Source organism: Elephantulus edwardii, unplaced genomic scaffold (genome assembly GCF_000299155.1).
Source record: "Elephantulus edwardii isolate Elephantulus edwardi_28Jun2011 unplaced genomic scaffold, EleEdw1.0 scaffold00011, whole genome shotgun sequence".
Taxonomy (NCBI): Eukaryota; Metazoa; Chordata; class Mammalia; order Macroscelidea; family Macroscelididae; genus Elephantulus; species Elephantulus edwardii.
The window spans coordinates 3,535,123-3,550,202 of NW_006399761.1; the positions used below are offsets into that span (position 1 = coordinate 3,535,123).

Below are 15,080 nucleotides of genomic sequence, written 5' to 3' on the forward strand. Positions count from 1 at the left end.
TATGGAGCCAAGCAAACTAAAGCTGTGTACAATCTCAATCTCTTCACCGTACCTTTCCAAATTATTGAAGAGTAATGATGTCAGTTTGAGGACTAAGGTGTGTCTGACTCAGGCCATGGTCTTTCTGATTACCTGCTATGCATCTGAGAGATACACAATGAATAGAGATGACAGAATTGATGCCTTTGAGCTGTGGTGTTAGAGAAGGACACTAAATATCCCATGGACTACCAAAAGAACAAATATGTCTTGTTAAGGCATGTTGCTAGAAGAGGCTATTCCTTGGAGAGGGACATGATACTCGGAAAGGTGGAGGGTTGGCAAAGGAGAGGAAGACCCTGAACCAAGTGGACTGACATAGTGATTGCTGCAATGGGCCTAATGTATCAGGAAGTGTGAGGATGGCACAGGACAGGCCAGGGTTCAGAGCGGTTGTGCATAGGGTTGCTAAGGGTCGTACTCAACTTGACGGCACCTAACATCCAAGTTCTCATGCCCAGTACGTTTAGGTATTTACCTAGGAGTGGAATTGCTGGGTCATATGGTAATTCTATGTTTAACTTTTTGAGGGAACAGATTTTCTTTTAAATAGCTTGAGAATTTGGGATGAGTTTCACAACCCATATTGAGGTGTCACAAACTCAGGACTGGGATTTCTGGATTGAAAAAAAAAATCAGTCTATAAATTTAGGTGTGGGCTGACTCTGAAACTCAGAATCTCTTAATATAAGATTGTGCTAACAGATCCATTTTCTGAAAAGTGGCATTTCATTACAGCTGCTCAAGATTCTTCAGAGGTTCTCCCGGAGCTATCAGATAAAGCCGGTCTCTAAGCTAATTCCCAAGGTCCCAACATGCCCTCTTCCCTGGCACTGGCCCACCCAGTTGGCTCATTTCCTTGTCTGGAGCCCTTGGAACATACAACTCCTTGCTGAGCACTTCCCTGCCTCTCTGCTTCTCTAAATCTTACCTTTCCTTCCAGGTCCAGTTCCCTGTTGTGTTGTTTTGTTTTGTTTTGTTTTTCAGGAATTATAAAATCGCTGAGCTGGAAGAATGCAGATAACAAAACTCATGCATTTATTGAGTACCTACTGTCTACCAGGTCCTGCTCACATGTGAGTTAAGGAAATACCTATCCACGGCCTTTTGAGCTGTTCTGCTACTGGGACATTTCCCTGACCTAGAAGGCAGGCAGGAGCTCTGGTGGCTTAGTGGTAAGGAATTGTGCCGCTAATGCAAGGAAATGTGGTTCGTATCCCCCAGCTGCTCGGCTGGAGAAAGATGGGCAATCAACTTTCACACAATTTATCATCTCTGAAAACCTGCTTGGGGGTCTGCTATGGTTCAGTTCCAGGTCTACAGCACACAACAACCACCACAAAATGTAAGTACTTCGTTGTAGTAACACATTGCCACTTTCTCAGAATACAAAAATACCCCATTGTTCACCAGGTTCTTCTTGATAGGATCTACTTTTCATAAGTGGAGACTCAAAGAGAGAACCCTTTGTCCCACATTCTCTGTACCAAGGAGCTTTTCCATCCCCAGCTCTTAAAGTCTGAGGAGGCAATCAGAGATCACACACTGCATTTGAGATCCGTCCTCAGGACACAGCCCACAAAATCTCCAAGTCTCTTCTCAAGTACTTGGGCCAAGTCAGATGTCAGCGTCCTCAGACATTGGCAGCTGTCCACCTGCACAGATTTTCTGGGTCTTGGTACTGTTGGCCTTGAATTTATAATCCATGTCATACTGGTGAGCCTGTCCTTTCAGGGTGAACAACTAGTTTTCTCTGCACAAAGAAATCATGAAATAGCTGAAGTGAAGACAGAGCCCTGCGGCACATCACTGGAGACTTTCCTCTGATTGATCTGGACCGACTGCCTGTGTCCTCTTGGGACCTGGCACACAACAGGACCCTTGCCAGTGCTGTCACTGTCTCCAGTGCTGGCACCAGCCCAGCCCACTTCCACGAAGCTTTTGAATGAGAGTTTCTTCCATGGTTCTGTAAAATCCACGCCCACCCTGCCTAAATGTTCCTTTACCAGCAGTGTAGTTCTTTTCTTCTAAACAAACAGAACCTTTTCCTAAGCAGTTCAGCTCACATTAGATTTGAAAAGCTGAGTGAGTGCTGGAGATGATTACGAGATCATCTCTGCCAGAAGACGACACTGAAGCTGTGGAGACGCTCATCTTACTTGGATCCAAAATCAAAACCCACAGAATCAGCAATCAAGAATTCAAATGACTTACAGCACCAAGGGGTGGGGTGGGGGATCTGCCACTAAAAGACTTCAAGTAGGTCAAAGCAAAGCTGTTAGAGGACTAAGGTGTGCCTGACCCAAGCACCTCATATGCATGTGAAAGCCGGCGAGTGAACAAGCGAGACTAAAGAAGAACTGATGCACTTGAACGATGGTACTGGTGAGGAATTTTGAATATACCATCAGCTGCCAAAAGAATAGACAATTCTGTCTTAGAGAATATACAGCCAGAGTGCTTCTTAGAAGCAAGGATGATGAGACTTCATCTCACTACTTCAGACGTGGTATCAGGAGGGCTGGTCTCCGAAGGATATCACACTTGGTAGAGGCTCAGGAAAAAAGCAAAGACCCTCACTGTGATGGGCTCAAGCGATGACTGCGCTGTGGTCCCATGCGGGGTAGCGGTTCATCCTGCTGTATGCAGAGCTGCTGTGTGTTGGAACCAACTCGATGGCACCTATCTAACCACATTAAATTCACAGCATTCAACACTAGGAGCTTTGTTTCTCATGCCATTCCCAACATTTGTCAATCCCTCCGTGGAGCAGGTCCAACTCAACAGTAATATATATATATATAAAACTCCACAACTCAACTCACTTCAGTCGAGCTGGAACAGACTCACAGCTGACCCTCCAGCAGGTTTTCAGAGGCTGTCCACTGCAGGGGAGAAGACTGTCCATATATCACAAAACATGTCCTTTCCAAGCATTCTGACGTGTAAAATTCTGACATTAATTGCCTTCACCACGCTGTACACCTTCCATCACTATTCATTTTCAACAACAGCATGGAGACGGGGAGGGCACACTGTGCGTGAATTGCAGACTGCCTCCCAAGACCACCAAGAAATGGGCTTCCTGAGAGTTTTTTAGGGCAATGAAAAGGCTGTGACAATCAGTGGAAGAGAATTGCTGGAGACAGCACAGGATGAAGCTTCATAGAAAGGGGTGCTGAGGCTGGTCTTTTTGGTTCAGGTCCCTCAGGTGGGAGGAGTCAGCAGGCTCTGGCTCCGCCCTCAGCCACAGCTCAGAGGCCACATGCATTCCTTATCATCCTCAGCACATGGCTTCTCCCTGCTTCCTGTGGGTCCAGCTGGGAAACCTGGGGTGACCTTGAGAGCTTCCAGCCCACTCTCTCACCTGTACCCTGAACCTGCAAGGCCAGCCTTCCAGCTCCCCCAAGAAGTCTTACCTCTCAGCGTCTACCTGGATCCTTTCCCTATTCCCCTGAGGCATGCCCAGTGCTCTCACCAGCACCCACTAAGGGAACCTGAATCAGCACTGGAGTAGGTAACTTCCCCCTCCCACACCCAGCTCCTCACGAAGGGCTGCGTGTAGCACCCACGTTCCCTTGAACGTGGCCCCATTCGTGGATGAAGTCAGCAGCTGGACCTGGGGGTGTGTATTTTTCCAGTGCCTCTCCTATTGACCTTTAATTACACTGTTTGCCCAGCTCCCCAAACCATTAACTTCCACCTCTCAGCAACCACCCGTCAATTAATGGGGGGCCTGCCCAGAGCTCAAGGCTCCTGAACACAATTAAGCGTGACAGTCCACAAATAAAGAAAGAACTGGAGAATTAATTAAGGCCTAAACAAATTAATTACCAGTCCCCAATCGATTCTGATGCCAGCACACATGCTCCTGGGCTCACCGTCTCTCCTAACATCTCCAAGTATAAATAGAAACGAGATTTCCCACATGACTGCTGTTCTAGACCAGGGCACAGCAAGGCTCACACACCGGCTCCAGGGGGAGGAGTGGGCAGCCTCCTGGCTTCCCGTGTACCCGTGGGCATGTGTTCATGCACACAGTAGAGCACGCACTCTATGTACACACACACACACACACACACACACACGAACGTGCACACCCAGGCTGAAATGTCCAGGGCGACTGTGGGAGCGGAGTCTGCTCCTGCTGACATCTCACACAGTGGCGCTGACCTCTCTGGCTTTTTGCCAGAGGGGAGAGGGGCCCATCTAAGAGAGGCTGAAACAGCCCTGGGCTTGGACTGGTCCTGGGAGGCCTGTGTTTCCTTCATCTCAGTACAACTCTGCTGTTGTTGTTGTCAGGTGCCATGGAATTGACTAGGACTTACAGCGACTCTATGAACAACAGGTCTGAACCCTGTCCTATACCTGCACCATCCTCACCGTCTCTGATAGGTCCAAGCCATTATTACAGTGACCCTGTCAATCGATCTTGTTGAGGGTCCTCCTATCTTCCTCTGACCCTCCTTCTCTCCCAGAATAATGCATTTTTCCAACGACTGGCCCATCTTGACAACATGCCCAACGTATGGCTCTTGGTAAGTCTTCCTTCTTGAGGCTGGAGAGGGCTCATTCTGCCTTCAGTCCTCACGGGGATGAGGAGGAGGAGCTAGCCTAGCAGGGTGGTCTTCTGGAGGAAGGTAGAGGGGCAGCAGCCCCTGCGGGCTGGGCTCTGCCCACCCAGGGCCCCTGCACTGATGGAAAGGATGCTTCAGCTAGAAGGGGCTCAGGCTGGGGCTGATCCCACCTGCATTTCCAGACCAGGTCACTGCTGCTGGAGATGCGGGGCCAGCAGGGTTGGGCGTGGAAACAGGGGTCTTGCACCCTGTGTGTCTTGGGCATGTGCAGTCCAGGAAAGAGAAATGTCTCTCATGCCCACCCCAGGCTGGAACCAGGGGGCCCTGGAAGGAGCAGGGCAGCGGAGGACTGGGAGGGGCAGCAATTCCTGGGAGTCTCACTGTTCCTTAAGCTTGAGGTCCCAGCCTGCTGGGGGGTGGGAGTAAGGACATGGCCTGTGAGCACAGGCCACAAAGACCCCGTTGGGACCATGAGCACACCTCCCCTAACACACCTAATAGACAGAGCTTAACAAGATCCCATTCATATGCCTGAGACTATAATCTGGATGTACTCCTGGCCTGGTGAATCCTGTCTTCTGTCATGTGAGGGGCCCTGGCCTGCTGAGTCCTGTCTTCCTGTCATGCGAAGTGCTGAAGGGAGCAAAGGGCCCGACCTACGAGGTAGACCGCATCTTGAGCTAGCTTCTCAGCAGCCTTAACATTTCTGACCTTCTGTACAGGACAGGGGTGAATGCTCAGCAGACCCAGCCCTGCCAGCAAGCAGGAGAGTGTAAAGAGGCTCTGTCCTCTGGCTAGGTGGGATGTGGGGCTGAGGTGGAGGGAGGCCAAGTGCAGGATGACATGGTGACCTGGCCAGAGGGGTCTGAATCCACCAGCTCTTCCACAGGTCTCTGAAAAACCCACTGGTGGATCAGTTACAGATTGGTTCCACCTAGACTATATACAGTAACAACGACATGAGCAAAGGGCATGTTGCTTCCTCTTATAAACCACTGTTGGTGTTAACTAGGAGAGTTGGCAGGTGCCTGTTTGTAGGTGGGTCGGGAATGGACCTGAGAGCCACGGAGATGGAAGCCTGTATGTGGGGAGGAGGAGCCTGGGGCGGGGTGATGGCAGCACAGCAGGACAAGGGCAACGGGACTGGGGAAGTCACCAGAAAGAGTCTGCTATGTGGATCCTCGGGGCTCCATCCTCAGGCTGTGACCATGCTGAATGTGACCTGTGCAATCGGTCAGGGACACCTGGGATTTCAAGACGCAATGTGAGCTGAGCTGAGTGGGAGGGGTTTGAAAGCTCCTTATGAAAAATGAAGAACCATAGCAAGGAGTCAAAGTTACAAAGTGTCAGGTGGTGAACGCAGAAAGGGTTAGAAACCCAAAAACAGGGACTTTCCTAGAAGAGCTTAAGAAAGAGTAAGACTAATCCCTCACTCCCAAGGTCACAGCAACATGGCGGCAGGCCTGTGTAGAATAATTAGGCCCCTGGTGGAGATCTTATCTGAAGTTTGGCTCCAAGAACAGATTACATGTGCCCAGTCCCCAGTCCGGTCCAGGGCAGCTGGGGGCGGCCCACTTCCCAGGCGGCCTCTGACCCTCCAGCCCCAAATGGGAGGAACGCAGGCTGGCAGCGGGACTTGCTCAATTAGGCCCCTTAACAAAGTCAGATCTAAAGAGTTATTCCATTAATGGTCCACGCCAGAAATAGCTGAGTTCATTAAAAGTGTGGAGTTGCTATAGCAATTATCTGGGGCAGCAGAGGCTCAGCCAGGTGGTTGGTCCTGGGAGTTCATTAGCCTCTGGGCCATTGAGGGGGTGGGGCTGCCCATAATGATCTCCATCTTCTCAAAGGGGCTTTTCAGGGTCTTCAAAGCCCCTTTGCTATAAATGGGATCTCACTGATGACCTCATCTGTTCATCCCTACAGCTGGAGGCTGCAGGAAGGTGGGTTGCTGCTCTTAGGTGCTGTGAGTTGAGTCAACTCTTACCTACCCTGTGAACAATCAACTAATCTGAACAGTATCCTATCCCGAGTCATCTTCACAATCTCTGACCCACTCAATTCATTGCTGCAGTCACCATGTCAACCCACCTGTCTGAGGGTCTTCTTCCTATGCCGACCCTCCCCCTTCCCAAGTACGATGGCCCTCTCTAAGGAATAACCTCTCCTCGCAACATGCCCAAAGTATGTGAGACATTTCATCATCTTTGCCTCCAATGAGCACTGTGGCTGCACTTTCTCCAGGATACACCTGTTTGGTTTTTTTGACAGTCCCTGGGATATTCAGTACTTTTCTCTAACACTACAGTTCAAAGGCATAAATTCTTAGTCACTGTACAGCTCTCAGATGCACAGTAAGTGACTGAAAAGGCCATGACCAGAATTGGGCACACCTTAGTCCTCAAACTGACATCATTGCTCCTCAATAATTTGAAGTTCCTGACTGCAGACTTTCCCAGTCCCATACATCTAATCTCCTTACTGCTGGTACTAAGTGTATTGATTGTGGATCTAAGTAAGATGAAGATGGTAGGTGCCCCCATTTTGCAGATGGGTGAGCTGAAACCTGAAGGTGAAGAGCAAGGTGGGGCCATCAGCCTGGTCTGACCCCTGGCTCTTCAGACTGAACCTGAGCACCAAGAAGGCCATGGGACCAGATCCCCCCATCTGTGCCTGCTCCCACCTTTGTCCTCTGGTACTTGAGGGGGAGCCTGGGTGTTACCATACAAACACTTGTTCACAGGGTCACCGCTGATTCCTATTCCTGATTCATAGCCTCCTTGATATCACCTAATAACAACGATCCCGACTGTTTCACCACTGACTTGGCCTCACGGCCCCCAAGCTTTAGTTCTGCTTCGCTGCACCTTTGTCAATCTGATCTCACGCAGGTAGCTCTTTACAAGAGCGCAATGCTCGAGGCAAACATTCTTCATTAATTGAGCTAAACTGTGGTCCAGTTTAAAAGTTATTTCAGGGGAACACTTCTCTTCTGAATACTAATCACACCCCGCCTTGGGCTGCCTTCGTGCTTACTTCTTTGTACCTTTCTTCAGGACGCTCCAGCAGCCCAGTGGTAAGGAGGGGTACTGACAAAGAGCTGCATCCTCACGCAAGACACATCTGTGAGTTGTACATGGTTCGAATCAACAGTTCTTCCTTGGGAGGAAGACGGGAATCTCCTCCCATGTGATTGACAGGCTCTGAAAACCCATTGGAGGGTCAGCTATGAGCTGGTTCTGACTCAGTGATATACAATAATAACAACAACTTTTCTTTAAATTTCCCACATAGTGGGAAACAAACCCCTGAGCCCATATTGTGGGCAGACTTCTAAAGGGCCAGGCCGGCAGTATTTACTATGAACGCCTAGCTTCAAATCCAGTAAGGACTAGACAGACAGCGAGAGGAAACACCTCTTCACTTGACTGCATGTGTGTGTAACTGCCTGAACTTGAACATCAGCCCTTAAGTACGAGGAGTGCAGAAGACCCCAAGGCTGTACACAAGCTGGAGCTTAGCCTTTCTTTTGTACCACAAACCCTCTTTCAAAGTATGATGAGGCCAGGGCACCCTCTCAGAATAATGCTCATAAATGCACAGAAATAAGTTATTGGACCATTAAAAAAAAAGTTATGTAATAAAAACCTCAAAGTCAATGCTGTCAAGTTGGAACCGACACACAGCTGATCCTCTAGTGAGTTTTCAGAGGCTGTAAATTGTACGGGAGGAAACTGCCCATCGTTTTCTCTAGAGCAGCTGGTGCATTCGAGCCGTCTACCTTCGAGCTGTCAGCGCAACTCTCTATCCTCTAGCCCATGAGAGAGAGCTCCCTAATATAATGGTAGATGTGTTTTTAATTGATTAATTAAGTAGAAAGATCCAGCAAAGGGTCATCAACTACTGAAATAGTGAAGCTGTACAGTAGTGAACATGAAAGGTATTTTAAGAGCCCTGTAAAAACAATAACGTCACGTGAAAAGATCAGTGTTTACTATCAGCAAAGAAGTCACAGGCCCTGCTAGTATTATTGAGGTTCATTGTCTACATATGTAACAGAAGGAAACATTAATGTTCACTTAGAGGTTAGTGCAAATATTTTCTCCAGTCAAGTTCATGGCATCTTCTGCCTTCTACCTCTAGGTTCTTGGCGGCCAGGAGATTCCAGCTCTGAGCCCCGAGCTACAAGCAGAGCCTCAGGTACTGGAGGTGGTCAGCAGGTAGTCTGTCCACCCTTCCTTTATTTATGCCATCTTGCTACAGTTGTCCCCGTCTGGAGAGCCTCGGTATCAGGAGAGGTAGCAAACAGTCCAGCTCCCCCGGCCCCCTTTACCACGCACCCACAGACAAGCACACCAACACCCCTCTTCCAGGTGAGTCTTACCTACAGCAGGGAATGGCACAAATCTCTGGACGAGGAGGCGAGTGGCTGGGGTAAATTTGTTGGCTTTCTGAACCAGGACATTAAGGCCCACCTTGGAAAGAAAAAACAAAAAACTGTGTACAGTGTTGCCACGCCCTGTGGGAGGAGGGGAAGACAGAGAGGGAGGGTATCATCTTCCTCCTGAACGTGAACTTGGGGGCTTCTACCCCCTTGTCACCCAACACTGCAAAGGCCCAGTGGGTCTATTTAGACCACCATTACCCATGAGAACCAGAGAGCCCACCAGTGAGGAAGGGACGGACACACACACACACACACACACACACACACACGGGGCCGTCACCTATGGCGAAAAGGAAAAGGAGGGCTGGAGAGGTAGATGCTGTCAGACTGCTAAATAATCTACAGGTAAATAAAGTGTAAACCCATTGCAGTTGAGATGATCCCAATTCCTGGCAATCCCACACGTGCAGGGGAACTGCTCCATGGTGTTTTCCTGACTGTGACTGGCCTTTCAGAAGCACTGCCAGGCCCTACTTCGGAAGCACCTTTGGGTGGTAGCCCAGTGAACTAGCTATTTGCACCACCTGGGAACTTATAAAATGAAGCATGTTGCTGTCGTTTGTTTGTTGCCATCAAGTCAACTATGACTCAGAGTGACCCTATGAACAACAGATCTGAACACTGTCCCATCCTCAACATATACTTGAGACTATTGCTACAGCCACTCTGTCAATCCATCTCATTGAGGGTCTTCCTCTCTTCTGCTGATCCTCTATCTTCCAAGTAGGTTTTTTGCCAACAACTGGTCCTTCTTGACAACATGTCTAAAGAATGGGAGATGAAGTTTCACAATCCTTGCTTCTAAGGAGCAGCCTCGTTACACTTCCATCAACACAGACTCGCTTGTTTTGGCGTCCATGGGATATTCAGTCCTCTTCTCCAACACCACAATTCAAAAGCTTTGCTTGTTCTTCTGTCATCTTGAGTATAAGAACCCCTCACTGTCACCCTAACCTCTCGCCTTCACAGGCCTGCCTGGGCCATGAGCCTGGAGAGGGAGCCAGGGCTAGACAGAGCTGCAGGGACCACAGTGAGAGCCCTGGGTCCACTGCCCGGCCTGCGCCCTGATCCCAGCTTCCTTCACACAGACGGGATGCCAGGCCCCTCCCTGGCCATGGTCTTGGGTCCTCCTCCCCACTCTATCTCCCATGCTGCATCTAGTCTTTCTAGAACTCAGATGTCCTCATGTCACCACCACCACCACCTCCTCCACCAGCCCTCCGGCTCGGCAAAACCCGGCCTTCCACTTCTGCACCACTCCATGCTCCACGTACGCAGTCCACGCTTGCTGTCATCCAGCACCGCACGAACCTCCCAGCTGTAAGACCTTTATCAATGCTGTTCCTTCCACGTGGAATACCTTCCACCTCTACTCAGTCCACACCTTTTAAGGCCCACCTCTCTCTTGTGTCACTTCCCAGTACTGAGACAAAAGGCAGGTAAGCCATTTAACCTTTCTCTGCCTGGGTTCCTTGTCTATGAAGAGGCACAGGTGTAGCTATATCCCAGGGCTGTTCAAGGAATGGATGTAAAATTCTCAGCATGAATATGGTACCAAAGAGGCCTCAGTCAATCAGGCTGTGTCAAAACAGTGTCATCTCCAACAGGGCAGTAAAAGGCCTTTCACATCTTTAATGGCACCATCTTGGTATTACGAGTCCACTGCTGGTCCTGGAACCGATGGCCCCTCTAGACTGTGAGGGGGCACATCTTTCTGTACCAGCATCTAGGACAGTAGGTGGCATACATGAAATGCTCAACAACCCGGTGAGCAGAATGACTGCAGGGATCAATGGACAAGCGGATGGGAGCTTGCTACGAGAGGAGGGGAAGGCTGAGCCGGACAGAGGAAGGGACCCTCTGGCTGCTGCGTGGATACAGGGCTACCAGTGTGTGTGGAGGTCAAGGCAGGGACAGTGGTGGCAGGCCAGCCCAATGTCCCATCCCTGCACCCGTGGCTCTGCCATGTGCCATCATATGCAGATCAGGTTGGGCTCCACTTGGGTCTCAAGCTCAAGTTCAGAGCCCGCTCTATCCCGCCTGCTTGTTCCAGGGTGGGCTGAGAGGCAGCATGGGCTTGGGCATGTTTGCAGTGTTGTGGAGCAGGGCTGGAAGGTTGCCAACCCATCATGGGCCATGCTGCCAAGCCTCTGAGACTCCCCCTGGCGACAGACACACCAAGTTTAAAAGAAAAACAAAAAAGCCCAAACCACACCACCACCAACCTCTTTGCCATAAAATCCATTTCGACTCAAGACAATCTATGGGGCACAACAGCGGTGGGCCACTAGGGTGCCAAGGCCGAGCTTCTAATGGGAGAAGATGCTGCCGTTTTCGCCTGAGCAACATTTAAACGGCTCACCTTTCATTTAGCAGCAAGATGCTTAATCAGTGTACCACCAAGGTGCCTTTCACCAAATCCAAGTCTCCTCCACGCTCAGCCGAGAGTGTTTGTTGACTGCTGAGACTCTAACTGGCCTCCCCACCTCCATTTAAACACCAGCAGTGGGACTGTGTCTACAGAATGGAGAGGAGGTATGGACAGACACATCCAGGTACAAACGAGGAAGAGGAGGGCCAGGGGCCAGGGAGTCCCTACTATGCACCAGACCGTGTGCTAACAAATTGACCAATTCTTCCGAAAAGCCTTCCACAGTTGTGAACACAGCACAACGCTGGGCCACACGCCAGCCCGTCACACACAAAGCTGTCACGAGCTGGACCTGACACAAGGGCAACCAATAAGTCATGACAGGTCAGGTTCTGAGAGGTGATGTGACTTTGCCCCAGGAAAGATGGCTACTGTGAGGCAGGCGAAGCCAGGATTTGAACTCAGGGCTGGGCTTTGAAATCAGCACAAGACTTGCCTATCTTGTGCAATGCAAGCCTACCTTGAGTTCTGCTCACCCCAAAGCTTTGCTCTTAACCCCTGTGTAATTTATTTTTTAATTGTCTTGCATCTCAGCATGTGTGCTTCAGTGTTCCATGTGCCATAAGAAACCAGATGTTCTTAGCCAGAGCCCTCTGACAGGTACCAGCTTGGGTCAGGGATCCAAAAGTGGAAAACGGGGCCCAGCTGACATCAGGGGGATGCCAGCAGCTAGGCATCAGGAGTTCTGGGGTTCAAAGCAGACAAAGCTCATTTGGAAAGATGCTGGTCTCTTCTCTATGGTAGCCTGCTGGGAGAGGGGGCAGGGCTGGGAGTGCAGGGGTGAGTGAGGAGGGATCGTGGACACGGATTAGAGCAAATGATCAACCTGCTCTCAACTGGCCAGTCATTCTTTCTAATGGTCAGGGCCAGCACAGCACAGAAAAGCTGACCCACAAAAATCTCATCCTATGCAAGGGGCCAAGGTAGAAAGGAAAAAGGAAGAGGAAAGGGCACCCTGGTTTCAGGTATCTTCTGGCCTTCCCTGAGGTTCCAATATGATGGGATAGAACTCCACACAACGGAAGTCATTATGAGAACGGCCCATGCACCCAGGACCGGGGAGGGTCAAGGCCCAGTCGCAGTGAGCCGAAGAGTTGGGCAAGTTTGTAACTGTGCGCTCACAGGGAGTTGGGGGGACACTGAGTTTGCTGATGGAAGATGGGCCCAGCAGCAGGGAAAGTGAACACAATGTCTTCCCACATTGACTCCTCCCTGGCTGCAGCCCAGCATTTACAGGGGGACGGAGCCCAGGGGATGCAGACCTGGGGCCTAGGGGCCTGTCTGCTCCACTTCCCCAGACCCCTTAGCCTGAACATTTGGCGGAGCCCATTAAAACGAGAAAGCCAAGTGGCTGGTGCCTCTGAACGCCAGCTCGTTCTCCTTGGCATGGTGGGTCCTGTTTAAGGGAACCAGCTGGCATTAATGGCACACAACCCATCAGGAACAGCAGCTAGCGATCAGAAAAATCCGAGCTAATAATCGGGTTCGGGAGAGATAATGAGATGTGGAACAATTGCTGCTGAGGGTCCCCCGGGGTCTGTTTTAACAGCCTCCAAAGCAGCCACAGAGCAGAAATTAACCAAACGGGGGCTTCATTTGGGCAGAGGGGGATGCAAACAGGATGCAGATCTTGCGCAGGCATTCCCTGAGTGGCCGGTAGAGAAGGTCCTGGGAGGAACGAGGGGCCTGGACGTGTGGAGAACAGGGGATCATCTCCACCCACTTCTCTCCAAGTCCTGGCTCCTGAGTCAATGAATTTACTGCGGCAGCAATATGAAGAGCAGGGAATAGGGGTATCCTGAGAGTCTCCACTTGGCGGGGGCTACCTGCTGACCACTCCCAAGAACAGGGAGAGGTATGCTAATAACTGCCGCATCAGGAGCTGAGTGGCAGAGGAGATGTCACTGGGAGCTGCATTTGTGTATCGGAATGTCTCTGCCAGGCCAGCCACTTCCTAACCTCTGTATGGCCAGCAGGCACCAATGGGCCCCGGCAATGCATGTGTCTCCCTCACCCAGCCCTGCATTCTCACATCCAACTGCTGGCGCGTGGCTCAGTGGGTCTGGGTGCTCTGCCTCCCTCACATCCTCCTCCTCCTCCTCTCATGCCCAGCTCTGCTCCCCTTGTGAGAGCACCATCATCGTTCTGGACAGAAGCCTTCCTCACCCCACATCCAGCCCATCTCCTAAAGATTTCAAATGCAGCCTTTTCTCTCGCTCTCTCTGCTTCTGCTCCTTATTTGAAGCCCGTCCTCTTTCCCAGGTGACTGTCCAGCTTCCTATCTGAGCTCTCTGCTCCCTCTTTTGCCTCCAGCAGAGGGACCTTCTACAAAGGGTGCTTCTTGCTTGAGAGGCTTTGGTGTTTAGTCAAGTTCACCACCACACTGTTCACAACAACCAAAGGTGGAAACCATACAAGTATCCATCAGTACATCAAGTGATCAACAAAACATGGCCTATCCATACAGAAAGAGGACGTTCTGATGGATCTGATGGAGAGTGGATCCTGAAAATACGTTGAGGGAAGAAAGTTAGAAACAAAAGAGAAATACTGTATGATCCCATTTGCACAAAACACCTAGAATAGGTAAGTGCATAGAATCCAAGTTTATGAATAAATACTTGGAGTGACATGGCAGTGAGTGTCCAAGATGGTGAACGTAATCAATGTCACTAAATTGGCCACTTAAAAATAGTTAAAAAGATGCTCACCCATGTTTATAGTGGCTTTGTTCACAATAGCAAGGAGTTGGAAACAACCTAAGTGCCCATCAACAAACAAATGGTAGAGAAGCTGTGGTATAGTCACACAATGGAATACTACGCTGTGTTGACAAACAAGGAACTCATGCAATATTATTCAAAATTCGTGACCCTGGAGGACATTATGCTGAATGAAATATCTCAGTCACAAAAGGACAAATACTGCATGGTGCCACTCTTGTAAAACAGGACTGACCTCGAGGTTGGGGGGAGATGGAGAAAGATGGGATAAATAATGTATACTGCATTGAAACAGATGAGGGACAAAACTGTTTAAGAGGGATATGTGATTAGGTATTATTGTCATGACAGGAGTCCAGGGCGAAGGCTGCATAGTGGAGTGGACCTGGGGGGAGGGTTTGTAAAACAATGAAAGAATTTTTTTCTTTTACATTTCCAAGAGGGTAGCGTACTAGGGGGGAGAGGGTTTGAAGGGGAGAAAAGTGCAACAATGAATGAATGGAAATCCAAAGTCTCTTTAATTCTTCATTGAAATGACTAACAAATTTTTTAAAAAAGAAATATATTGGGTGAAAATGGTTGAAAGGGTACGTTTGTTGTTATCATGTTTTTGTCATTGTGGGCCGTTGAGGGGATTCTGATCCACCTTGCCCTGTTCTGCCCCATGCTCACCATCTCTCTCCTGCTGGAGCCCACTGTACAGTCTGGGTCAGTCCCTTTTATTGAGGATCTTCTTCTCTTTCTCTACCCTCTACTTTCCCCAGCATGACGTCTTTTTCCAAGAACTGGCCCCTCCTGACAACATAAGATAAGTGAGACGGAGCGAGCTTCACCATCTTTGGCTGCAAGGGGCCCCCTGGCTA

At 49.9% G+C, this 15,080-nt stretch overlaps 1 protein-coding gene across 1 annotated transcript in view; it reads right to left on the reverse strand.

The window, feature by feature from the left end:
* The window catches only part of SFXN5 (sideroflexin 5), a 159,142-nt gene that overhangs the window by 43,156 nt on the left and 100,906 nt on the right, over positions 1–15,080 (reverse strand). Inside the window, exon 10 of the mRNA XM_006880886.1 lies at positions 9,001–9,091. Within this exon, the coding sequence (XP_006880948.1) occupies positions 9,001–9,091 (91 nt within the window). The remainder of the gene's footprint in view (positions 1–9,000; positions 9,092–15,080) is intronic.